Source organism: Tigriopus californicus, chromosome 10, assembly GCF_007210705.1.
Source record: "Tigriopus californicus strain San Diego chromosome 10, Tcal_SD_v2.1, whole genome shotgun sequence".
NCBI classification, from domain to species: domain Eukaryota; kingdom Metazoa; phylum Arthropoda; class Copepoda; order Harpacticoida; family Harpacticidae; genus Tigriopus; species Tigriopus californicus.
The window spans coordinates 10,102,486-10,129,496 of NC_081449.1; the positions used below are offsets into that span (position 1 = coordinate 10,102,486).

General features: G+C 46.3%; 1 protein-coding gene across 1 annotated transcript; it reads right to left on the reverse strand.

Moving 5' to 3' along the window:
• Nucleotides 1-213: 213 nt before the first annotated feature.
• Nucleotides 214-26,347, reverse strand: LOC131889541 (dystrophin-like). Its single transcript, XM_059238668.1, has 17 exons — nt 24,116-26,347; nt 22,862-23,049; nt 21,272-21,366; nt 20,772-20,988; nt 19,347-19,706; nt 15,865-16,010; nt 12,544-12,719; nt 12,317-12,415; nt 10,289-12,130; nt 9,823-9,956; nt 8,583-9,047; nt 8,304-8,503; nt 4,742-8,230; nt 3,752-3,832; nt 660-2,848; nt 520-579; nt 214-449 (listed from the first exon to the last, which is right to left on the reverse strand). The coding sequence occupies exons 1-17, from the start codon at nt 24,948-24,950 to the stop codon at nt 340-342; spliced, it is 10,686 nt and encodes a 3,561-aa protein (XP_059094651.1). The 5' UTR covers nt 24,951-26,347; the 3' UTR covers nt 214-339.
• Nucleotides 26,348-27,011: the final 664 nt, after the last annotated feature.

A 27,011-nucleotide genomic window follows, 5' to 3' on the forward strand; every position in this document is an offset into this window, starting at 1 on the left:
AGAGACCGTAGGTCTCTAGGAATGCTTGAAAGCGGGACAGTAAAAAAAAGTGAGCCAAAAATTTTGCTCACACACCCTGTCATGAAAACAAAATATTCCCAGTGTGTGAACAATTTTTATTTGGCTCGCCCGCCAATATTGGCCAAACCCGTGATAAATTTCAGCACTTAGAAAATTCATATATACACTGTAGACTATCAAAACTCCTGGATAATGAATGTAATTCTGATTTCATATTTTTATTGTGTATTTGCGAACCACAAGTATGGGGAAGGGCCGCAGTAGGTGTGCAAGTATTAGACAAAAGTATCACATATCAATCAAGGTGAGTGACTGGCATCAATCCAAAACCCTTTGGGTATCATGATCACTTAAATCCAGGCTCTCGTCGTCCGTGAGATCACGTTGAAGTTGGTGTACAAGATTGTTGATCTTGCTATGGACCTCGCCTGTAATAGGGAATCGAATGTCGTAATTACACTCTACTTTCAAGAATTGTATTCTGTACTTAAAACATACCCACGGTATCGGTGGTCGCCATTCGCGTGGGAGGAGGCTCTCTTTGGTGCTTGGCAATACCTGGACCAAAATTTCAAAATTAAAGATTCTTCTCAGCAAAAGAGCACCTCATAAATGAATTCCGCCATTCGCCTTCTTACCTGATTCCGCGGAAGTAACAGGCTCGTGTGAGTATAGGTCCGTGGCCACCACGGCTTTGGATTGCAATGTGCCAAAGCGATTTCCGCTCATCTCAGCACAATCCATCTCCCCAGTGGAACTCACTAACCTCCTCAGCCGGCTGAGTTGGGCCTCCAATTGGACATTGTGCTCTTCCAGGATCCTCATTCTGGCCTCGGTCCGCTGGTTGTCTCGCTTCAAGCGTTTGGTCTCGCTCTTCAAGGAATCTGTTGGGGGAATCGGGTTGTTTTCTTGATCCACTTGGGCGTCGCGCTGTTTCTCAGCCCACAACGTGGCTCGGAGGTTTTCGTATTCCTCGTGCAATACCCGATTTTGCTCTTCCAGCTCTTCAATGATGGTCTCCAAATTCTCGCCCTCATCCAAGCGTCGCAAAAGGGTCGAATTGGGACTCGTTAACACCGACGACGTCGAGTGATTTTGGGTCTCCGAGGTGGTGTCATCGTGATCCGAAAACCCGTCTTCTACTGCTTCGTCACTCACTTGATGGAGAATATCGCATAATTTGACAATCACAGAATGTTCATCGTCCTGACCAACGGGGGGACGTTTTCCATGGGCTGTGGAGAGGATCTCTTGGGTCGTCCTTGCGCTGTCTTGGGGATTTGGCTCTATCAGCTTAGGATGAAGGGTGCTACTTAATGACGAGCTGAGATCTCCTCTCGAGTCTAAGGAAGAATTATTGTGGTCCAACGTCTCGGCCGAAGTTTGATATTGGAATTCCGAGCCGTTGGTCGATCGATTCGATTTGACAGGGAGGTAGCCTAGCTTATCTTGCTTCTTCTTGAAGTATTTCTTTGTGCGGAACGAGTTTCTGAAGGCGGTTCCGAAGTTCTTGAGATTCACAGAGGCTCCGGTGGACGTGCAGTATTCTTGCATGGGATGTTCCGCCTTGTGACCACGAGCAGTTCTACCCACGAAAAAGCAATCGTGACACAAATCAAAGTTGAAGCACTTCAAGCAATGGTATCGGAATCCCACAATGGGCGAGCGTTTGCATACACCGCATTTGGCCGAATGTTTCGCCCCTTCCGCCGAGGCTAAGCGATGTAGCACGGGAAGCCACACCAAAGATTCAGGCTCTTGCCTCAACCATTTCAGAAACTGTTTTGCATCCACGTGATTGGGTGACTCGCGTTTAGCATGGAGAGAGAAGCAGCTTCTGACGGAGGGTTCCACGTCGGGACCCCCAAAAGCGGCCACTTCTCCCAAGAATTTCGGGATTTGAATACAATCATGGAGGAGAATGCCCAGCTGAGCCGGACTCACCACCTTAGATTGGGCCACCAGTTTGAAGAGGTGAAGGTACTTTTCGGTCAAAGGACCTCGGCACATAAGAAGGATCCCGATCTTTAGAGCCAACACGCGCACTTGTCCGGATCTCGCACCATCGTATACATTGAGCAGCCAATTGAGACAAAGATCCACGCACAAGGCCACATTGACTTCATCCGGCTCCTCCTCGTGGAGAGTCTCATAGATTGACGTGAGAACGAGGGTCATTTCTGGGACTTCGATGGTCATGCCATGCCGATCTTGAGTCAGGCCGTGCTCTTCAAAACCTAAGACGGCAGTCTCAAGCTCGAGGAGATCCAAACAAAGCTTTTGTTGAATCTTTCGCAACTTGAGAGACAGGCGATATGCGGAATATTTGACGGTGTTGATGTCGCCCAATGATTGCATGAGGTCCGAAAACATGGGATGATCCCAGTGGGTGATCTCGTGGTTGTGGTCCATAAAGTAAGGTATTTTCTCGTCGGTGAGCCCGCGTTCCCATCCTGAGGGCAAGACGGAATTGAACTTTTCCATCTCACTCGCAGGACACTCGTCCATGGGTGTGGCGGTCGGAAGACGTGACGAGGACGACGATGAACTGCCATGGTTGAGGACACGCTTTTGATCAGTCTGAATCTCTTGCTGAAGCTGCTTTAGTCGCTCTTGCAATCGCTCCAGTTCCAGAGATAACGGAGGGCTCAAGGGTGGAAGTCGATGGGTTTGCTCTCGGAGGGAGTCGAGCATGTCTTGGAGGGATTTCACTTCGCACGAAATGGTTTGAAGATGCTCGAGATCCGTCTCGGTATCCTTGTTGTATCGTCGATGGAGCGCCGCATCGTTTACCCAAGTGTTATGATTCACTTCCATTTCGTTCAATCTGAATGATGAATCAGCATATTAGTATGAGCCACTTGACTTAGGGCTTGGATAGAAATAATCAAGTCAAACATGGATAGATACAACGACCAATTAATCAGAAAAGCAGAAGTTTCAGAGAGAGTCCCGACTCTTGAAACGAATTGAAAAAAGGGCTGCTAGGTGATGTAATGCAAAAACATCTCGGGCCTAGAGCCCAAAACAACATGAACATCGATGTTTCTATTGCTACGTTAAAGTACGGACTGGTTGATAATGAGCACAGGAATATGCTTAGCCAAAGAAACTACAAAAAGGAAAAAAAAAATGCAATTGCAAACTACGTTACTAACGAGAACGGGGGTGTTGTGGGAAACGGAAGAAATCCTTACTGTTGATTCAAGACTGTTTCATGTGGATGGATTGAATACTAGAGTCACATTTAAAAGGAAGAACACGAGCACAGGCTAACACTCCAATTTAGCGGCTGGATAAAAAGAGGTACAAGATCATATCAAAAGATTGGAATTTTCGTAATCTAATCTCGTCATAGACACTTATGATGATAGCTGCTTGGTTCACTCACTACATGGGTGGATAAAAAGGTGTGTGTACTGACTCGGACAATGATTAGGCCTATCGATCACTAAAGAGTATGTATGGTACTCGATTCCAAAGATTCTCCACTTAAGACATGGGGTGTGATTACGAGATCAAGACACGCACACAGCCACAATAGTAGCATTTAAGGATAGATTGAAGGGTTCTGGCGGTGACCAAAATGCTCACTCGTTACCTGGATTGAACGGTCTTCAGATCGGTTTGGAAAATTCGCATGTTAGCCAAGGCATTATCGACCCGATTCTTCCAGGTATGAGAGGCATCGTTCAACCCTTTCCACTCGTCTTGCAACATCACCAATCACTCACGAATATCCTCTCTGGACAGTTCTTTTCCACTGGTGATGTCGTCGAAGATAATTGGTCTCCGCTCCTCAATTTGTTGGCTGCAATGAACAATAGGACAAGTTCACTCAATTCACGGAACACTCTCTCGCACTACAACAACAGCAAGGAGGGTGGGGGTGAACAGTGGACACATCTGACTCATAACCAGATCTATACAGAGAGAGAGAGAGAGAGAGAGAGAGAGAGGGAAAGAATTCAGAAGAACGAAAGAGCGAAGGGAAGGAAGGAAGGAAATCCTCACCACTACGTACGTACGAGACACGCCAACCAACATGAGAGATTGAGTGGCGTGCTTGGATAGATGGACAGAGGATGGCGCTCATTGTCCCCAGCTCCGGTCATTTAGAGTGATCCAACTCACCAAACTTCATCAAGGACTACGCCTGCTACGGCTGCTACATACAACTACTTGGACGACGACCACGACGACCCTCGGATGTCCTATGAAAGAATGCCATTGGCAGGGAGGGAGCTAACCCCTAACCCATCAGAGCGTGTCAACGCAAAGCGTCTACAGACACGGATTAATAGATCAATAACATGATGAATCTTGGACGAAATGTCGATCCACACCACCTTCGCCTTTACAATTTGTTTGTCCGTTCTCGAAGCACACTCACAGGACATGGAGGACGACAAATTCTGGCTCGTTCAAAGAGCAACTCAACTTTCGATAGAGGCAACGTCAACGCGACGGATCCTGACGGAAACATCTCTGGTTTCGTTGCTCAGCAAATCCTTGCAGCTGAGGGATTAGAATTTTAATGACGAAACAACAACAACGAGGATGAAGACTTAAGGTGGGAAGACGAGAGGTACTGAAGACGGAGACGAGCACCAACAACAGCAACAGCTAACAAAGAGCGATCGTCCTAAGCATGGATAATGGTATCTACGTACTGTATATGTAGTACGTATGGTATCGGATGGCTTGGTCTTAGTCTTACCTGAACAAGGAGTGCTCCTTCGATTGACGGGATAGTTCATCCACATCACCAGATAGATTCAGAGCTGCCAATTCGCCTCGTTTCCGATGGATCCAATCGCGATGATCGCGCAAGGCGGCGTAGATCTCCGGTGCTCGATGTCGTGTGGTAGCATCGACGGATTTGGAAGTCTTCTGAACAATGTCGGTCTTCACCACATTCGGCGAATGTTTCCTCTTGTGGGACGATCCATGGGCAGTGTTGCTTCCAGTGGGAAAGCCACTACTGCTGCCACTACCACTCGCTGATTTGGAAGAGTTACCATTTGTCGACGGCCCATTCACCATTTTTTTGGTGGGCGACTCTGGATTGGGTTGGGTCACGACAGCCTCGGCAAGTTGATTCCACTTGTTCCTCAACGTGGTCACGCGATGAGCTAGATCCTCTTCGACAACGAAGCCTTTCTCTTCCGTCTCCTGGACGAGCATATCGAAGCGTTGGAAGATGACTAAAATTTCGGGCTCTTTCTCCTTGATTGATTGTCTAAATTTACTAGGCACAGCACTTTCGGAAGACTTGAAATGGAGTAAGTCCTTTTTGGCATCTTCAACCTTATTCAGCATTTGTTTCGTCCACATGTTACTAGTTATCACACTCGAGATCAAGTCCTTCAAGGACTCGAATCGGTCCTCAAGTTCTCGCCGTTTTTGTGGCAATCTCTGCTCGACCAGTTGGTTGAAAGTCAGATTGAGCTTCTGAACCATGTCGCTGGACAAGGTATTATTCGAATCACAGAGCTTGTCCATCTGCATTCGCTTTTCCGTGATCACGCTCGGCTCGAAGGTGTCCTTGACCAGTTCCAAAGCGCGCGTCAAATCGGACGTGTCGCTGGGATTGCAAGGGCGGTCCATCTTCTCCATGGATTCGTCTACCCAATGGTTGATGTAGTTCAAGTTGTTCATGATCCGATCCCGATTCATTTTGTCGCGATGGGTGGCCAAATGGGAGAGCACGAATTTCCATCGCTTCAGCACCTTGTCCACTTGATTCTGGATGTCATGATGCTCTTGCGCCGAGGTCTTGGTCATTATTTCTTTACCCAGGACGGCAAATTCAGTGACAGCCTTATTCCTATCTGAAACTTGTCGCTCGATCTGCTGTCGCTCCTGAATGGCCTTGGAATTGGCTGGACTTTGAACCAGGACGCGCTCCGTGTGATCGAGCCATCCATCCAACTCACGGAGTTTGAGCTCGTACGAGGCCATATTCTCCTTGGAAGCGACGAATGTGGCGTGTCTCTCTCCATATTTCTTGTTCACTCCCTGCCACTCGGTTTTGAGTTTCTCACTCTGCCCCACAATTCGCTCGAGATATTCCACCGACAGCGAGCCTGTGAGTACGTCAAGATCTTTGGCGGTCTTCTTAATGGAAGGACGGAGCTTCTCCAAGGCTTCTTTGACAGTTTCCAGGGCAGACGCCTGCAAGGGGAGACTCTCATATTGTTTACTGGACAAGACCTGAGTTTTCAACTGGCGATCAATGGCCGCCACGACCTCTCTCATTTTGGTGATTCGCATCACGATCTCTTCGGCAGCATTTCGACCTGGAGTGCCACTGCTATTCGAAGATTTCCCGGGGGACTCGGTGGAGGCCATTTCTTGGCTCTTCAATGGATACTGCCTGGCTCGACTACTCAGCTTTTCCCATTGGGAATTGACAACACTCAGGGCAACTTGATGGGCATCCAATGCATTTTCACTCTTTAACGTGTTGGCAATGTTGTTGACTTCGTTCATGGAATCTCTCTTCTGGTCGATTTGATTCAGGAATTCCATAGATAAGCATTGAGCCCGTAAGAGCTTGGAATTGGCTTCATCAAACCACTTTTTCAACGCATCCAGTTTGACATTAAGATCTTGAGCGGATGCCTCACTAGCTTGCGCGGACGAGGCCTTTTTCTCGGCCATTTGCTTGAGACTCAGCCAACTGTGCCTTAGGGATTTCACTTTGGCCTGAAGACGGTCGGCCATTTCGAGATCTTGCCGATGAATCATTAACACTAAGGTATCTCCCCGAGAAATGAGAGTGGCTACTTCGGCTTCGATCAACTTTGTTTCCATATCAATCAGGTCCTGACGAAGCCGCAAGTCTTTCTCGGAATCGAGCTGATTGATCTTCTCGCGGGCTCTGTCTAGTTTGGCCAACATTGCGCATACGTTCTCTTCGAATTCTTTGGTCTCACGGCTTTGGTTCTCTTGAGACAGAGTGGCTCCAAATCTCGAATAACTGGCCTTCCGTCTGACCTCCGCCAATTCGGCATGAGTCTCACTAAGAATCTTTTCGATAGCCACCGTCTCTTTGGCCAACAGCTCGTCCTCATCTTCCACGACAATGGGCTCCTCGGGTGGGATGGATCCATGGACGTGGCTATTGCCATTAGACGATTTCAAAGCCAAGCGAACGGGAGAGTCTGCCTTTTGGACCGATGGAATGGTCTTGGTGACTACCAACACTTTCTCGGGCGATTGTGAGAACCGTTCTTTTTCTTCGGCAAACCATTCCGGAGTGGGGGGTTTGGGTAATATCTTGGGAGGCGATTTTGAAGGGGACATCAAAGGCTTGGGCAGAGTTTTGGGTGGTTCCTTTTTCGTGGCAATTCCATTGTTCAGATTCGGATTCTCCACGGGTACTACTATCGAATCGTCGTGAGATTTCAACTCCGGGGATGACTCTCGCGATGAGAGCAAAGCTGAGGGCTCTTTGAGTTCGCCCAGGGCCTTCTTACTCTCGGACAAATTCAGATCGGCGGGAAGATGGCGCTTGAGGTGGGAAGAAGTGGACGAAGAGAAGTTGTCATCATCCTCCGGTAGAGTATCAATCACTTCCTCGTCCATTTCTGAGCTCGAGGTTCCGGCACTGTGTAGAGCTGAGAGATGAGTTGATTGGGAGATCGAATTTCCCCGACTGGAGTCTCGATTCCCATTGGTGGAGGGAGGTCGGCCCAAGGGGGCAGTTTCCTCCGATTTTCGTTCCACCATTTCCCAACGCTGGCAAAGTTTGAGCATTTCCGGTTGCACATCTTCTTGCTGCCCGGCCGAGACCTTCAAAGACTGTTCGGCCAATTTCTTCAAGGCAATTATTTTGGGTCGCCAGGATTCTACCTCGGAATGAAGGTGCTCCGTTTGGTTGGGGTGAATCAACTTGCCCTCGGCTGACTCGAGCCACTTGGACGCACTTTGGAAGGCTTGTCGGAAATCTTGGAGCACTTGAGGTTCTTCCTGACCAACAGATATGGTTCGTTCGCGGGACGAGACGAGGTTGTGAACTTCAAAATTGAGATCTTGCAGATCTTTGGTCTTCTTCGAGCCGGATTCTGCTTTACGAAAATCTTGGAGCTGCTTCTGCATCCGAGCCACCACTTTGGCCCATCGACTCTCCACCCCACGAACGCTCTCTTTGAGAGCAATTAATACTTTGGGATTTCCCATTTGGAAGAAGTCATCTTGAATTCTGGAACGAAACACCATGATGTGCGTAAACATTGGGAAGCTTATGGTAATGCTTACCGAGGGGAACTGCTTACTTTTGAATCGATTTGAGCTGATCCTTGATCTTGAACATCTCCTTATGCTTTTCCTGAAGAAAAGTGACCGTTTTCTTTTTCTCCAAGGCACCAAGTTGGTTGTCACTGAGAGCTAACCAGGATTGAACGTTATTTAAAACGTCATGAAGTTGCTCGGCTAATATAAGAGATTTCTCCAAAACTCGCTTGGCATCCGTCACCTAAAACGTAAAAATTTGATTGCTTCTTACTTGCAAAGAAACGACTTGTCGTTATTTGCGTAGAAGTAGGTTCACCCACCTGCGCTCCCACTTCATTGAAGTCTGCTTTCAAGGCGTCGATCTTCTTCGTCAAGGCTGGCCCATTCTCAACGGCATCCGAGTCCACGAGTTTACGGCCCATTTTGATGACGTTTTCCACCTCAGGTTTGATATCGGAGAGAGCATTATAAATGCATTTGGCATGGTGCAGCTGTCCTTGAATGCCCTCCACTTCCGACGAGGCCAAATCAGTGAGATAAATGTTTTGACGAATGTCCCGGAGCTGGCGATGAACTCGATCCAAACGAGGCTCATATTCCACTGGTGGTTGCTGTTGGAACAGCTCAAACTTCATAAGGAGCTCTTGAAACCTCTGATGGATTAGATGAAGTTGGTCTTCCAGGCGAGCTGCAGCCTCCTGTTTTCCAGCCTCCCGATACGTGTCCACTTGTTCATCCATTTCTGACAAAATGTTTTCTTGATCTTCGAATTCGCGCAACATTTGCTGAAAAAGGGGATCGAATTCAATGGTTGATCTTACACTCGTAAGAAACGACTATCCTCGTTATGATGAGATTGTTAATCAATAGCCCGGATCAGGGAAATGAAGAGCAAGCAAACACAAGGGAAGATTTCCAACTCACCTCTTTCTAAGGTACGTACGAGTCCGAAATGAAAGTAGATTAGTCGATATGGTGTGTTTTGATTGGGTTCGAATATCCGAAGAAGGTGATGGTTGATTGGTTCGTGATTCATCGTTGGTTCAGGTGGTCGAGGGGTGTTGTCGGGTGTCAAGAACCCGAAAATGTTTTAACAGTGACGAAGAAAGTAAAAACATCGTGGAAGATTTTTGTCGGGAGGTGGTGAAAAGGGAGCAAGATCAGGAGCAAAAGAGAGAAAAACACGGGATGAGTGAGAGGGAAAACCTCCCATAAGGTTAGTAAAATAATACAATACAATGCATTGTAGCAATTTATATTGAGCCAGGGTCAACACCGAGCATGCAACTTCGATGTTTCAGACCCATTGTTTCCTATGCATGTACGTATGTTTGTTAGACACTCAAAGCTGCCGATTGCGAAATTTGTTAGCACGAGTACAAAGTGACGTCTGTTTTAAAAAAGCAAAAAAGCATCTGCGCTCCATCAAAGCTTTGTCTTCTTGGTTCGTGTTGATTGGAAATTACTCCATTGACCGATCACATTGGCATTACCACAACACATAGGTTCCGAGCAATTGATGAGGCCATAAAGCAAGGCTGTGGCAGTATCGAAACTTACCTGAGATTCATCTGGGAGATCATCAACCGTGAGCTCTTGCTCTAAATGCGAAGTCAGGAGAGTATCTTTATCACTGAGCCATTCTTGGACCTCGATTAACTTGTACTCCCATTGCTGAGCCTCTACAATCGAGCCTGGAAACGAGCCAGAATATGATATATGATGGAATAGTTTGGTCATTCTTAGGTGTTAAGGTGTTAAGGGTCGGGAGGGTAAGTCACCCTCTGAGAACGAAGTCAGCCATCTCATCGTCCAATTTTTTTGATAGGTAGTGTCAAAGTTCGTATCAGATTGGTTCTACCGTCTGTGAGTGTGGTTTGCGTCTAAAAGTTTCTTTTGAAGAAAGGCCGTGGAAGAGAGTTGAACATGGGCCTATCGACCATGCTCAGAGACTGCGCTAAGCACAACACCACGTCTCATCTCACAAAACATATTGGTGAATGGTAATTCGAAGGGACCGTCTTACCTTCCAAAACTTTTGTCCGAGATTTGGCTCGCAAAGACAATTCATTCCATCTCTCCTTCAACTTTTTGGCATCATTAGTCACTCCTGGAATGAGGATGTTTTGTTGTCCGAGACATTTGGACAGTTCTTCCAGGTTGGACATCCTCTCTTCGGGGTGGTTGTTCAAGAAATTTTCGATGTCATCCAACTCTTCGGAAATCTCTTCGGCATCGGCAGCCGAATTCATGGGCTTTCTCAGCTTTTTTTCGAGCCGCTCTAACCAATCTGATTCTTGAGCGGCTAATGTCTTGAACTCCCCATATTTGAGGGAAGCTGACTTTAATTGGGCATGTCGGTCCTGGACTTGACTTGACGATTCCTCATACTTGCCAATGACTTCAGAAAATTGCTTGACCAGGTCATTGTCTTGATCGTCGGTTAGGCCGAAATCCTTGACGCATTCCTCCCCCAACGCTTTGAGATGGTCAAAAGTAGATTTCTTTCGCTCGATCCTTTCCTTCAATTGCATCAACTTATAGGATCGTTGAGAGAGCTCACCTGCTTGGGTGATGGCATTCTCGTTGGGAAGATCTTTGTGCAGATGCTCCAATAATTGGTTCAATTCTTGGACCGACTCCACGAGCTCACTCGATTTTCTTTGACAAAGGCTGAGTTTCTGGTTTTGTATCTTCGAGGCCGACACCGTTTCCTCCCACTTAGCGTTCACAGACTCGAGTTGCTGACGAATTTCTTGGGCCATTTCTGAGCCTTGTGCACATTTGGCGATAATAGTCCGGGCACTGTCGTTCGTACCAACAATGTTGGGTTTCAAAGTCTGGATGTCGTCCTGAAGAGCGTTCGATTCTTTTAGTTGGGCATCCAACGTTTTCAAATCACCAAATGCTGGATCCTCCGCGTGTAAGAACTCATGGACTTCATCCATCCACTTGGTGAGACTGTCCACCTCTTCTTGAAATTTCTCGACGCTCTTGACCAAGATGTCAAGGCTGCGGATGCGGGCCTCTACTTGAAGACGGATCTCTTGTGTCTTCTCGTCATTGGCATCCTCACCCAGAGAGTGGATATCTCGTCGGAGTTGAACCATTTCTTCTTCCATGACGACCACCCGATCCAAGTACACGGGGGAACTGATCTTATCGAGCCACTCTTCGGTCACATTTTCATTCAGATTTGCTGCGTGGCTGCCACCACTGACTTTCTTTTGAATGCTGCGTTTATGTTTCACCAAAGCTGATTGCTTTTGCGAAATCTGATTCTCGAGCTTGTCCCACTTATCACAGAAAGCGTAAATATCGGTCTTGACCCGATTGGATGGATCCTCGAGAGCACCAGGATGAAGGGATACCTCATTTGAGAGCTCCTTCATATCATGCACGATGTGATCATAGGAGTTCAGCATGGACTTCTTCGAGGCACACACTTCCAAAGTGCTCTCAATGGCATCCAGATCACGACAAATGGCATCCATGTTCAATTGGTCCAGCCAATGCTCGAAGCCGCGCACCTTGATCTTGAGAGTTTCAAAGTCGCTATAGAACTTCCTTTTACATTTGAGGTACTCGCATCGATTGGTAAGTCGATCACTATCACAGTTGAGAGCCTCTTGATCCGTCTGGAGAGAGGTGACTTTGTCGGTCACATTGCTAAGATAATCAGGAGGGAAATCCTCCTCGGCCTGTATGTCTTGAATAAGTTCCTGGCCTAATCGGAGGGCTTCCTCCGCATCAGGAAGGCCCTCACTCACATCTTTGAGAATGGACTCATAGAGCGCAATCCTCTCCTCCTCCAGACTTTCCTCGGTTGGGAAAGACTCTTGGTTGACGTGCTCCGAGAGCGTTTGGGCTGTAACAAAAAAAAAAAACATCAAACATTTACGTATTTGAATGGGTATTATCGCGCAATTCGTATTGCCCTCTAGCCTTGTGCCTAAGCAGACAGTGTGGGTATTGATGACAACGATCCTCATTGGACAAATTTATTTCCTTGTAGAATTTCTGTCCCATTAATTCTCACTCTATAGCCACTCACCGGTCTTTTGAAGCCAGGACGAGATTCTGACATACTGAGATTCGAACTCGATTCGTTTCGTCCCCGTGATCTTTCGTTTCGTCAAGGCTTCGTCAGGTACTGCAACAACAATAACGAATAGGAGGAGCATGAAAAGAGGGAATTGCATGTTTGTGAAAATGTGTTCACAGCCTAAAGCCTCATTCATTTCCGAACAGCACGGGTAAGACAAAACAAAGCCAGAATACCTTTGTCATCCTCTTCGCCCCCACCCACTTGAACGACATCTGGAACGCTGGATGGCGTTTTCGATGGAGCATTGGGGAGCTTGTCCAAAAGGTCGGTCGGATTCTTCTTTAAACGGAAACCGAGGCTGGAAAATCGCTGCTTCTGAGCTTCCATACTCTCGGTTAGAATATCCCACCTGGAAAAAATACCAAATGATTTAACTAACCCACGGACGAAATATCACTTATACACTCTCAAGCGCCAATCACACCCAAAAGACAACGAGATTCTGCACACACATATATTCGACGCTTGACGGCCATGTCTCGCCAAAGCCAAAGAGGAGACATGAGCTAACTAGGCTTTGAGGGTGGGTTATTATTCCTCTGAGGGTGTAGTGGGTTTGTCGGTGGCTGATTTACGGCCGAACATGTGAACAAGTGTTTTTCGATTTGGCAGCCAAAAATTAACACTCACGCAATCCGTTTGGCGTAAAACAATCGCTTCTCATCTCCCAACATTACAGTCCGCTACGTAGATGCCCATGACTGAAAATTCACACATGGCAATTTGAACCTCTCCCTTCATTATATTCTCTCTGTTGATCTCTCAGTTCCTCCCGTCCAGGTGGGAGCATCACTTGCACACTCGGTAGGGAATGATGTTTACGCGTATGAAGAGATCCCAATTATATTGATCATCAAAACTGCGCACATATCCAACCTTCACAGTGCATTAAAAACAAGCCAACCGTTTTCGAACCTGTTCCAACATTGGCAACCCAATCTGGACCTTTTCCTCAATCCCAACCCACATGAATATTCCTAAAGGCAGAGATCAAGTGTAAACATTGTTCCTATGACAAGGTGAGGATGCGACCTGAGCCAATGCATTATTGGAAAATGAAATGAGGGAGGGGCGGATATACCGATGGAGAAAGAGTTGAGAGTATTCAAGCACTGTAACAGCATGTGTAAAAAGCATTTAGGGTGTCACTCGGGTTATCTTTCGTGTCAAGAACTGTCAATCGACGGCAAAGTGCCCCACCAAGAAACCGCCTGCTTGTAAAGTCAATATTTCCAAAAGGAATAGTCAACTATGCAGGAAAGAAGTGACATTAGGACAACAAGGGATCAACCGATAGAGCACTCACCACTAGTCTTTGCCAGGAAAATGAAGGAAACGCGGAGGAAGGCAATAGCGTGAGTGAAGTTCTTCACTCTTTAAATGTAGTTGTAGGAGCCCGCACCACCTATCGCCCAGACACGCCACTAGTACTAATGTTTCTCTTCTCTGACAGACATCTATTACAAAACCAGGACCGAGGTTCATGGTCATTCCCCATGAATGAGGAGACTGAAAACAAGCCGCGTTCTGGGACGCATGCTGAGAGACTGCAATGCTTTGATTGTGATCAACATATCTCAGCCTAAATGTCTTGAAATCACACGAGCTCCACTGGCATCCAGCTCAGACGAGGCCAGGGTCGTCTTCTTCTTCTTCACTGTTGCTCTCGATCTTTTGATGGGCTTTGAATGAAAGATGCACGACGCTACGTACTTCCAAAACGGCTAACTCGAATTTGTTCAACTGTCCCTGGCTCACTGTTCACTGACATGGGATGGGATGGGATGGGAGTGTGTATGTGTGTGCTTCACCGGCCGAGACCGAGGGATGATGGAGGTTGCACTTTGACTGGGAAGCGGTCAAAATGACTGCATGCAGTGCGACCTCTTTGATGGACAGAAGAACCCGCAACGAGCAAGGATATTATGGGTCGTCGAGTTGAGCTCGAACGAACACTGCGCTCGCTCGAACCCACTAGAATTGGCACCTGATATGAATTTCCATGAAAGCTCGTCCGAAACACGCGGAATAGATACAACCGATAGATAGCATTCGGGGTACGTGGTGAACAACCTATGTAGTAACTACTTCTTACAGAAGACTGCTGAGCGTTCAAGCAATATGCTATGTACTAGCTGAAGGAAGCAACGAACGAACAAACGAACGAGCGAACGAACGACTCGACCGACGGGGCGGAAACATCGAGATTCCAACTGGAGCAAATCTCAAGATCTTGAGAAAGCCTGAAACTGACTCAAATCGCCAAAGTGGACATCTCTCTTTCGAGGAAAGGGGCTCTGGATAGCTAGTAGTACCGTAGCTTCTCGACGGCAAAGCCTCAGCCGGATCCTCCCGAAAAAGGGGGAAATCAGATGCAGAGGGAGGCTTAAGAGGGATGCAAGCAAAATGCGTATCACGCACACTCCTCTGGCTTGTACCGTGGCTACTGCAGCAACATCGATGGAAAATAGACTCCAAGATCGGGGGGTATGTGAAAAATGTTAAACTTGGCTGATCAGTGATCACACAAGAAGTGCATTGTCTTAGTTTTCTTGACGATATGACAATACATGGGAGTGCATTGATCGCATTCTGCCATCATTACTTCGAAAGCATGCCATTTTTGAATGGAGAACCTCGAAATGAGATGTTTCTGTAGCCTCTCGGGATCCGTCTTGACATGAATATATGAACATTCACGTTTCACTTGATTCGAACGTAATATCTTGTCACTCTCCGTGACATTGCCTTTAGCGAACTAGTGCGAGGGAGAGCGAGATAGAGAGAGAGAGGAAACAAGAGAGACTGAACACGAATTCCAAATAAAAAGCCAAAGTGAAACAAACGAGAGGTCGCCCTCGTGTTCTTGCCTCAAAAATTCTGAATTTTAGGGCAAATTTTGTGGCCTTAAAGAGCAACAGAAAAAGCGAGTATTGAATTTCTCACTGCCCAACACGGTACGTGGCTACTATGAAATGTGGCCAAAAAACGTCCAGAAGCTTGGACCGAGAGATAACAATGGACCAATAGAGACCCATGCACAAGAAACAACGTGGGTTGAGTTGAGCGTCCATCAATCTGACAACCCACAGCGTTAACAACCCTTGACGAAAAAAATCGTCAAGGGATACGGAGAAATCAGATTACCCTATTACTACGACCGTTGCAACCCCGACAAAGTGAACGCTTGAAAGTTTCCGATTGTCATTAGGGACCCTAATTTGAACGGGAGGTTCGTTTCGAATATAGGTACAAATGTGCTAAAACTCGAAAAGAGCTCTTTGGGTGAATTAAGGCACCTATTTCCGTCTTTGAAGACAACACTATACATCGGAAGAGAGCAGTGACGGACGAATTTTTAGGTGCGTTATTTCATTTTTTGGGTGGGGAGTGAGCCTCGCTACAGATGTCAAATAAAGGCTTGTTTGAAATTCAATGCGTGCATTTCCAGTTGCACTTGTGCATATGTTTACTGTACCTATATATCAACTTACCTGTCCTGTAGGTCTTCCATCTGTGCCTCAATAACTTGTCTCGCCTCTTGGTTATCCTTTTCGAATGTGTCTAATAACGTGTCCGATAAAGCCTCCAAATGGTTGAAACGCTTCACCTTGTCTTTGATCAACTCATCTTGAATGCTCTGAAAGAAGAAGATGCTCAAAATTAAAGTTCAAGCTTTTAGGTTGACAAAGGGGAGGGAGAAATAATTTTACTCCATACAGGAGGAAAACTTTAGCTTGAGGGAAAGTTCTAAAATTAGCGGAGAGAGGTTAATTGCCGATGAACAGATTTGAATACCTACAAGCAGCAATACGAAAATGAGAGTTCTGCAACGCTTCAACCATGAAAGAGTACGTGGTTTCTTCTGAAATCAAGTGCAATCTTTCACAAACTTGAATTGTCGTCAAATATTTTGGGGGCTTAATCGCTCATCTGTTCTCTCAAAATGCTTGACTCAAAATACGAGATGAAAATTTTTCTTGCTACCCCGCATTGGAGAGTAGTTTTAATTCTCTATTCTTCCCTGTTACTCTCCGGTCCGCAAAAAATCACCCAACTGACCAAACAAAGCAAAATAAACCAGACGCGTAAACTTTAAAGGAAAAGTAAACTCTTTTGACCCGTCAATCGTATCAGAGGAGAAAATTTTGAATTATTGAGTAATTAATTTCACATTCTAATCAGGCAGCATTTGTTTAGGTGGGTGACTTTGTGTCCAAAAGTTTTCTTTCGAAAGGCAAGGAAAGGGAATCCAAAAGAATATTTTTTCTTTGAAAAAACGCAATTTCTTCGTTATCAATATATGTATGGATATAGGATCTCAAGTCTTGTTTCCCCGCGACAAACTACAAAACTTATTTTGTATTTTTCTGACCGTCCACAAAAGTTTTAAATTGTTTCGAAAGAGCAAAATTGCCAATGAACCAAGTATGTGATAAATGTGATATGAAGCCTTAAATCGGCAATTTCAGTATCATTTTTCACTGTGAACCATTGTTTCGAGAATATACTGGAGGGCACTCCGATAATTCAGTGCTCGGTCTAAAGGCCAACTTGCATGCAAATTTTAGGAGGGAGCGCAAAAAAATGAAAGCGACCATTGACAAATGGCGTACAAACTAATAAGGCACACATGGCAGTTCTCGTAAAAAACATGAAGCAGGTCGAATTTGAAAGTCCATAGACAAATGGTCAAATGAACATATTGGTCGATCTCATCTGCACACTCCCATGTACATTGTACATACTTCCTAATCCTTAGAAGATGCGCTATTAAGCCCAAAGGTCCAATGGCGAAGCAGCTCCCCTTTCACCCAGAGAAGTGCGCCTGAAATAATGCATACCGATCTTGCAACAGATTTACTTTACGATGGAGGGCTGAATCGTGAAGAAAGTGAACATACAAGGTAGAGCAAGCTAGAAAACTCAATTGAGAGTCAATTCGGGGCGATCTTGCGTGCTTACTTTGGTTCTCTCCCTTTCTCTCTCAGACAATCTGTTGCAAATGCGAGTGTGAGTGTGCATACAAGGAAATCGAGCACATCGTGCCACTCAACTCTTAATGGACACTCCACCGGTTGTTAATTGAAAATCTCCTTGGCTTTATTCTTCCGCCCAACAACATGTTCAAGTAATGCTTGCTTGGACCGTCCGCTCTGCCACGAAACCAGCAACCGACCAAACGAAACAGGAGCGAAAAGAAAAGGGACAACGTAAAACATGGGAGCCAGAGAGGAAACATCACTTGCGAAAAACGCGGAGAAATCGACGATTCCCCTCTAGTTCAGCCCCTCGAAACAACTGAGGAAGCACAAGGGGGAAGACCAGAAGACCATTTGATGTTCCGTCACTTGACCATTGGTCGTCAGCCAACTAGAAATGCTAACGAACCTCTTGGATTCGTGTCAGTTTCATTTGTGACTTGATCCTGATCATATCTAATATCAATGGGGTCCCCGTCAGTGAGTGGTATGTGGTTTCGAACCATACTTGTAGGATGGTTTGTAAGTTGTTCCCATGTAATGGAACTACTTGCCGATACAGGCGTGGAAATGCCTCGTATCCTACGAAATACCCGAGCTCTAGAAGGAAGTCAGCACACATTCAGGCGTGAGAACAATCCGTTCCAGCAACACGATCCCATGGGGAGGTATTCTTTCAAGGACGAAAGTAAGCACGAGTTCGCCAGAGAACGGTATTCTAAAGCTCATCTCGATGAACCGATTGAGATGAGGCATTCAATAGAGAAGAAATTGGCGGACGATGTCTTAGAGACCTTCTATTCCGAGCAGGATATGTTGGACTTTGACAAAACGTTCCATCTGGATGAAAGCGATGAACATCAGGAATACACTCAACATGATTTCCATCGTTTCCAAAAAGCACCAGTGAAGCAATCGAAAAAGAGAGCATATCGGAAGCGCAAAAAGTCCACCCATGGGCGTGACAAACATGGCATTGACCATGCTTGGAGACGACACTCTCAACGATATGAAAACGACGAGGATACTGTTCACCACTTGGATGATGACGTCATTGATAACACTTCACAAAACGGTTTCGCGGATTCGAAAACTCAGAACCGGCTCGACAATATTGGCCGAAAGATTCCCAAGAGCATCAAGAATATGATCAAAAAATCTGGTCGGAAGGTGCTAGACTCAGTGCTTAGACAACAATCTCCTTTCCACACCAAACAAGGAAATGATCCGTCGAGCAGCGACCAAGGAATGCTTCGCACCATTATGTCCAGCATGTCAAAGGCCTTTTCCCCAGATCACGTAAGCCTTCATATCATAGCCAATTGGGTGAATGTCTTGGCAATTTCTGTGATCTGGGTTGGTCTTGCATCCATGTTTTCTTCGAGCACAATCGCAACTGGTCGGGAGTACAACCCTCCATTTTGGGATGAGTTTCTTCCGGATAAGGATGAAGTGGCTTTGGCCTTTAGAGAAATTGCCCAAGTGGCCGAGACATGGGGCCATGACGAGCTTTAGAGACCTGATAGTCCAGACTTGGATACCACTAATTTTCAACCCAAAATCATGGCTAACATTGCCGTTTCCGCACCCTCTCATCCATTCTAAGGCACGAACTTTCAACGAAGTTGATAACGCAACCTACTTTAAAAGCAATAAGCGGCCCATGCTCACTCACTCGTTGGGTAAATTTGCGCTCCCGAACAAGAATCATCATGTCAGTGGCGCTTTTTTTCCAACGTGCCGTCTTCACAATAAACCTTGTCATTTTGTCACTTCTTCAATGACTGACACACATTCTTCGAAGCTTTGTCTCTTCGCGTCCTTTGTGGTGCTGGAGTAAATATCTCATGCCTTAATTACGTGACAGTGTGTGCTATTGTTCATGTTTACTTTGATGTTGTTGGTTTATCAAGAATTTTTAGTTTAGTATTTGCTCCAACAACCAAAGGCTCGAAAATTCTCAGATGATCGAAATATAACGAAGATCCACTTACTGTTATCACTCTGCATTGCTCTTCGAGTTCGAGTCGATCCTCGGTTGGTGACCGTTCCATTTGACGAAGGGACTTTTCTACTCTTGAGAGCCATGCTCTAAGAATGTCTTGCTCCTTTTCCACTTTTTTCCACGTATTCGCAACTTTGGTGAGGAATTTCCACCTCTCTTCAATCCAAGTACACAACACGGTCCATCGCTCCCCAAGAGCCATGAGTTGACCTTCAAGATCGCCAGATCCATCATCTCCTTTCAAGTTTCCACTTTGGCGATTTCCTGCCCCTGCCACCGAAGACGGCGACAACGATGACGACGACGAAGATGAAGAAGGCACAATGTCGATAAATTCGGAGAACTTGGCCTTTAAGAAAAGAGAAGCCAAGATGATTCTTATGATTATCTTCAACGTCATAATTACATCAGTCATTAGCATTCAAAGGGGTTGGCCGTCTTCGTGTTGGGAATCTCGAATTAGTTGCTTCCTATTTGTGTGTTCATTTTGAGAACTGCTGGAATCAAGAGAGAATCAACCACATTCCTTCTCAAGAGAGTGCTGTTTCTCTCCTTGGAACAGACGCTCATCGATAATAACGCTGAGTGGATGATCTTCGAGAACCCACGTCAATGCATGCATGCACACTTTGCAACAAAAGTGAGGTGACAATGCCACAGAGAGAGACTTTCCTTTACTTTGTATCAATGAGCTATCTGGGGTTGTAAAATGAGTCCGATTCATTGGCCAGTTGTAGAACGTGCCCTGCACGCTCTATTATTAGACGGTAGCGTAAGGAGACTATTTACGACGAGATCACGCAAGCTTGCTATTCGCTGTTTTCTCTCAGCTTGCTTGCCGTCGACTTCATCGGCTAGTCTCAAATGCCATTCAAAGAAAGCTTGTCTATGGCATGGCTATTTATCAATTTTAGAAATAAAAAAAAAGCAAATTTGCTCGAACCATACATTTCCAATCTGACGGATACCGTAGAGATCAGGTCTACTTCCTTCTGCCAGTTGAAAGCCTTGCTCCTTCCTTGCTAAAAGCTTCTCTGGGGAGCTCGCTTGACTGCTCCTCCTCCACCAAATGGGTGGTTTTTGGTTTTTGTTTGGTGGACCTCAGTCTTTAGGACTACGGACTGGGAACCGAACCTTCACAGACTGCCGAGTGTCAGAAGGAGTTGGTATTCGAGGATCTGTTCCTCTTTAGCCTTCAACTTTGGAATAGAACCACCATGCACCACAAACTATGGCAACAAAAAAGATCGGAGAAGAGGCTATAAAGCGATTTAGGGATCGATTTTTTCATCATCTAGAAAAGTTGCCATAGGATTAGGAAGCCGTGCAACACCAAATGAAAAGCGGCTTAGAGCTTAAAAAAGTTTTCGGTCGGGGGAAAGGAACCGTGGCAAGGATGATTCATGCAACTTACCTCTTGCACCTCAAATTCTTTTTGTAACTCGGATTGCTCATGAAGTTGCTTCTCTACCAGCATAATTGAGGCTCCACATAGACCCATTCTAGATATTTTATCCTCTGTAGAGGTCATCCAGTCCCTGATTTCTCCAACTTCGATCTCTTGGAGCCTCGTGACGACCTCGGTTTGTTCGTTTTGACGTTTGAGGGCCATTCCTCGGAAGGCTTCCCATCTGAAACCGTGAATTGGAGACTGTCAAATACAGAAAACGGAGATGAAGAGCTAGATGGAGTGACATCTCGGCTCTAGTGGAAGAGGAGGGAATGCTTTCAGCTCCCTTAAAACAGCTTCATAAGCAAGTTGGTTCTCATTCGCCCCTTGGCTACACACAAGATGTCAGAAAAAGGGCACACTATCGTAGAAGCGGGAATCATAAGGGCCCTATTTTCCTCCTTTAGGTAAGTCTACTTTTAGGGGCTCTCACGAGTCGTACAGTATTTGCTGGTTGGACTCACCGATCGCTTAGAAGCTTTTGTCGAATGCGGACGTCCTTCGATTCAAATGCTGTGAGGACGGCTCGCTCCAAAAGAAAAGACCCCTCGGACAAGACCTGCAAGGCAACAATAGCAAAAGAATGAATAAAGGAAGGATTCGAAAGGACTATATCTCGAGGAGCCGAGTAGGAAAACAAAGTCAGACAAAAAAAAGCGACGGATTCATGGAACACAAAAGGCAACGGAATTCGATAAACCCAATTGCATTGCATCAAGGGAGACAGACAAAATTGGGGTCAACAACGGGAACAGAGCTGGTTCTAAAATTGAGTTCTCGAACATTTCTGCGTATTTCCGAGGAATTTTATGCTTGTTACATCTGGAGAAGAATCAATTCCAGAGATTGTTGGCAAAATGTTCTAAAAGATCGTAGAGGTGCCTCTGTCGCCCGGTTTTTCGTTTCCTCGAGGAAATTCTACGAACATGTATCTACGTTTATATGTGTCTAGCCGGTCAACGACAATCAAATGATATGATCGGAGTAACCCGATAACTCTGAGACTTATCTTACATCAATTTTCGACGACCCTCCAAAAGCAATTTGTATTAGTGTTGAGAGCTTTACTCCTCCTCCTGTTTGAGGAAGAGTGTCATTTCTTTCTCATTTGTTTTTTATGGATCTCTTTCCATTCGAATTTCTTGTCACGGAAAGGCTTATGACCTCCGAAGCTAACATTCATAGAAGGTACTGTAGTGCCTTCACATCCGAGCGAGTCGAACACCTCGTTTTCCTCGGACTTTTGTTTAACTTAGTTCTTATTTTGAGGGAAAGAAAGAAAAGAAGAAGGCCGAACGGAGGAAGAAATGAAGCCAGGAAGGATGAAGCAACGATAGGAAGGAAGAATATATGAATGAGCTACGCAGACTCTATCCACTTCTACTCGACGAACTCGCACTTAGGCAATCGGTTCGGACTCAAGTAATGTGTACACATCCGAAGTGGAGCGAGCAGTTTTCAAAACATTGGAGGGGAGAGATGGATTTGGCTATGACCATGATGATATTGGGGTATTGCAGTATGTGCGCATAAGATTGCTAATGCAAGAGCAACTGATAAGATGCGTGGAGCTGATGAGGTCGCAGTGTGAAAATGTGAAGCAGGAAAACTTGTCCAATTAGTTCATTGCATGATCACAATTACATTCCCAAATGAAGCAACTTGCCGCGTATTCAATTTCAGCTCGGCTTTAACCAAATGAGAGATTAATTACACATTTCAGGAGCTGTTTTGCCCATACCTTGTCGTAGTTTTTGTCTCTAAGGGTGGTGGAAAATTCTTGAGAATCTCCTTCAATAAAACAAACGTGTTTAAGCGGGCTGTTCGATTCCCAAAGCCCCACAAGTGCTTTTTCCTCAAGGGTTGACGAGTGCCGTTCCGGTGCAACACACCACCGGTCAGAATAATGAAGAAGCCCTTCAAGGGATATTCACTCAGTCTCTCAAGCACAGATGTGTTGAGCTTAAGGAGCTCGCTGACAACATGTTTCGATTTCCGTTGTCAAGATCGTGCCATGCATGTAAAAATACAGTGAATAAGCAATGACTCCTTACCTCGCCTATTGATCCGTGTTGGTCGTGGACTTCGGCCATGAATGAACCATCCCTTAGAAACTGGCTCCGAGCCTCGGTTAAATGATTGCTCACGGGCTCTAGCTGTTTTAGCTTATCTTCCACATCCAGTAACCACTCCAGGGCATCTTCATGGACTTGGCAAAACATATTGTAGGTCATGGGCTCTCCTTAAAGAGAAAATTCCATTACAAGATAGTGTAGATCTTGAGCAATCTGGGTGTCTGCAAACACTCAGTCACATTGGATTGTCACCCCCTCCAACAAGGCATTCATTCCATCTATGGACGTGAAGGAAGGGGGAAATGACATACACAAGTCGAGCCACGACAACTGCACGGATGCACATGTACCCGCATTTCTAATTTAGCACACTGATACCCAGGAGGCCAAGAAGTGGGTTCGCACATTCTTGCTGTCAAAAAAACCCGAAAGTAATGTCATCTCTCTTGACTAAGGGGAGTTAATTAAAAATGGGAACAAGATTATACGTGACTGGTAAAATGTTTCCTTCAAAGTAAATGACGAGTTTCTGTCCTTTGTCTGCAGAGGATAAAAATGTGGACGACTTGCCATTACTCAATATTCAATGCAAGATCTAGTCGAAAGGGTACGTCAGGAAGGCGATCATTCGAAATCTCCGGGTATACTAAGGGTTTAATAATACTAGGAAAAATTACTACTTTTGAATTTAGACTTGGATAAATATTGACGCATAACCTTTTTGGCTATAGTTGATTTCTTGTCGTCACGAATTAACACTCGGGGCCGGCGCTTCCAGCGAAAAGATTGATGAAGTCAACCCCGGGTTTAAACGAGGGCCATGTTCATTTGGTCGACTTTCTCAAGCCTCAACCTCACAAACCTGACAAAAGTCTGTCATTTGATTCGCTAACAGAATTACGTACCAGTTATTTCAAATCCAAGAGTATAGTAGTTTGTAAATATTTGTAGCACATGAGGAGCATTGCAGGCACTAAAGGCATAACAAATAATCCAGTGGTATGGATTACAGCATTCAACAACGGTGAAGTAAATAATACGCAAACGAACGGGGAAGGAAAACTTTGTGGATGGAGGAAACGCCTGTCAAAATACTGTGCAATGAAGCTAGACTACAAATTCATTGGGGAGCAGCAATTTGAGATATTTGGGCAACATGACGAATGATGGCAACGAACGAGACTTTTGACACGCAGATGGCCTCCAGGATTAATCAAGTAGTGGCTGGCTTACCTTTGGTCAATTCCTTGATGGGGGTTTTCAAGGGCGAGCCGATACACTCTTGGGATCGTTGCAGTTCGGGGTCGGATTCGATAGACACATCCTGCAGAGTCTCGAGGTCAATCGTCTCATGGGGCAGAACATGAAAAAGGCACATCACATAGGTCATTACCGACCTCTTATCGGGTCGGGTGCCGATGATGTCTTCCGGATCAAGGAGCTGAGCAATGTTCAATCGATCCTTAATCTTCTGGAACACATAATCTAGGCGATCCTGTGGCGATTTCTTGGACACCATCTCCCAATCAAACAAATCTGACTTTGAACTATGCACGAGGGCCGCGAAGGCCAAACCATCTTGCCAGGAGGTGGAGAAATCACTGATATTCACGCCATAACCTTTGTACTCGGACACAGTTTGGCGGCACCAGGCCAACAAACTAGACTCCAGATTGGACACGTGTTTCATATCCTGGCCCAAGACCTTATCGAACTGCCAATGCAAAATGACGGACCACACAAGGGCCAATGTGATCTTGGGATTCCCATCGACAATGTCGACATTACCAATGTTGACTAACTTCACTTGGTTCTCCTTGAGCACATTGAGCACGGTGTTCACGTTGGAGAGCTTGTGGACCCGCAAAGAGCCGCGCTCATGGCGGATCTTGCGCTGGGTCAACACCTCCAGTACATCCAGGAGGATGTGCCCGTCACGCAGGTCATAATAGAGGTCCGTAACGGTGCGGGCCCCGGGTCGATCCGTCAGATGGGAATTGAGCCACTTTCCAAACGTCTTTTTCGTGATGTCATCGCGTTGATCACCGCCTCCGCCGCCACTCATCATGAAGTCGAGGCCTTATGCACGGACGAGTCTGGGACGGGAGGAGAAGGTTTTCCCACGGATCTACAGGTCGACAAGTCGGGTCAGAACCATGAGGATCGCCCTCATTTGACACTGGAATCACTCACTAGTTGGGCTGTTTGTATGAAGACGCAAGATAAGTCGTTGAGCCGACAATCAGCTGGACTTTTATCCAGAGCTCGTTGCTGTGGACGATGATGAATTGATGATGATTGTTCACGAAGACGAGGAAGAAGAAGAGTGAGTTAGTGTTTGTTGTTCACCTGGAACTAGGCAGGACTAGGCAGGACGACAGGACGACAGGACGGCGGGCCTCTCCTGATATCTTTAAAGCCCGGCCAGATAAAAAGAGACCTCGTTCACTCATACACATGTGCACGGCAAGCTGTGCAAGCTGATTGAAGGTCCCGTCAAGACCTGAAGTTCGCTCAGTCCGTAGACGGCCTCGAGTGGGACTAGTGGTGTCACTGGGTCGATGTGGGTCGCTCCAGATTTGGTTATTAATCTCTAGGTCAAAGATGCAGAAACGACGGCGTCGAGTCAAGAGGATTGGCGGTATGTCCAGAGGTTCCTCCAGCCCCACCTCCTCTCGCTCTGGCTCATCGTTGAACAATGAATCTGAGCTCCTCTTCTCGCTCCAGAGGACAATCCTCGACTATTAGGTATGGCTATTCGTGCGTCCTCACGACGGTCGAACTCGAGCCAGGCAACGCTGTTCCTCTTGTGGCCGGAGCTCGAGGTCCATTCATCCATCCATCCTTTCTTGCCTCTCGGCCTCTCTTCCACGCACACATCCTCTTATCCTGTTTCCACTCTTCCTCCTCCTTCTTCCCTTTTTATCCAAGTCTTTGAGTCTGAACAACGGGAAGAAGGAGAACAACAATCATCGAGTTGCCTCGGCAAACAACGTCCTCACTCTCGGTGCCTCACTCTGTTCCTCTCTGGCTGTGGGTGTGTATGTCTGTGTGTGTGTGTGTGAGAGTGTGTCTTACTCGGTTCCTGGGACCTCGGAGGTTGGTTGCACTTGTTTCGAGGTCGCTTCACTCTGGTCGTGGAGGGGCCGATGATGATGGTGGGGGTGGTAGTAGTACTGGCGCTCTTGTTGTGTCAGATGATCTCCTCCTCTCCAGTTGCATGTGTGCGGATGGATGGATGGAGTGAGTGCCTGACGTCTCAACCCTCCTCTAGAGTCTCCTGACTCAATCGAGCCAACGAAGGACGGACAACGGAGAACGAACGCAATCACGAGAGAGACACAGTCTATCCAACGAAGGTGGAACAAATAGGGAACAACACCAACACGAAGTGCGTGCTGCTGGGACGAAGGATGCCAATCCGCTCGCTCACTCTGCGATGATGCGAGAGGTCGGTTACGAGATCCTAGGGCCTTTTCTCTGGCCCACTTGTAGTGCGATCTGTCTGATGGTCGAAGTCTCTGGTGGACTTTGGGAGTTCGGGTAGGGATGGAAGGGTAGACGGAAAAAGGCAGTGAGTGAACTGCTGGTAATCCTCCTGTTTCCCGTCGCGTCGCCGTCCTGCTCTGTACTCTGTACTCTGTAATCTGTGTATGTACTCGTACATCCAAGAAAGGTTGGCCTGTTTCAGTTTGAACCAAGTGAGTGAACGAATGAGTGTGGAGAACTCACCTCCTCTCCCTTCTCCTTCCTTGTCTGCCTAGGTCTGTCCATGGTCTGTCTCAGAGTCACTCTCAGTGTTCAGTAATCTCGATCCAGTAATGCCTCCCATTCCTGTGAGCGTGTCTCTCTCTGCCTCAGCCTCTCTCTCAATGTCCGTGGTCGCTCGCCTCTTCGTTCTTCTTTTGGCACTGTTGGGTGGATAGATAGATGGATTGGAAGTCCCAGTTGTGGAAAAGTCAGTGTGGACCGTCGGCTGGATGTATCCATGTGCCTGCATGCAGTATGGAGGACGAGACTACGACTACACATATACTACAATCTCGTCTCCAACCACTCCTCGGCTGGGACCGGGAGACGGTCGGTGAGAATGCCCAGCTCGGCTGTACTTGATATCCAACTCCATGAC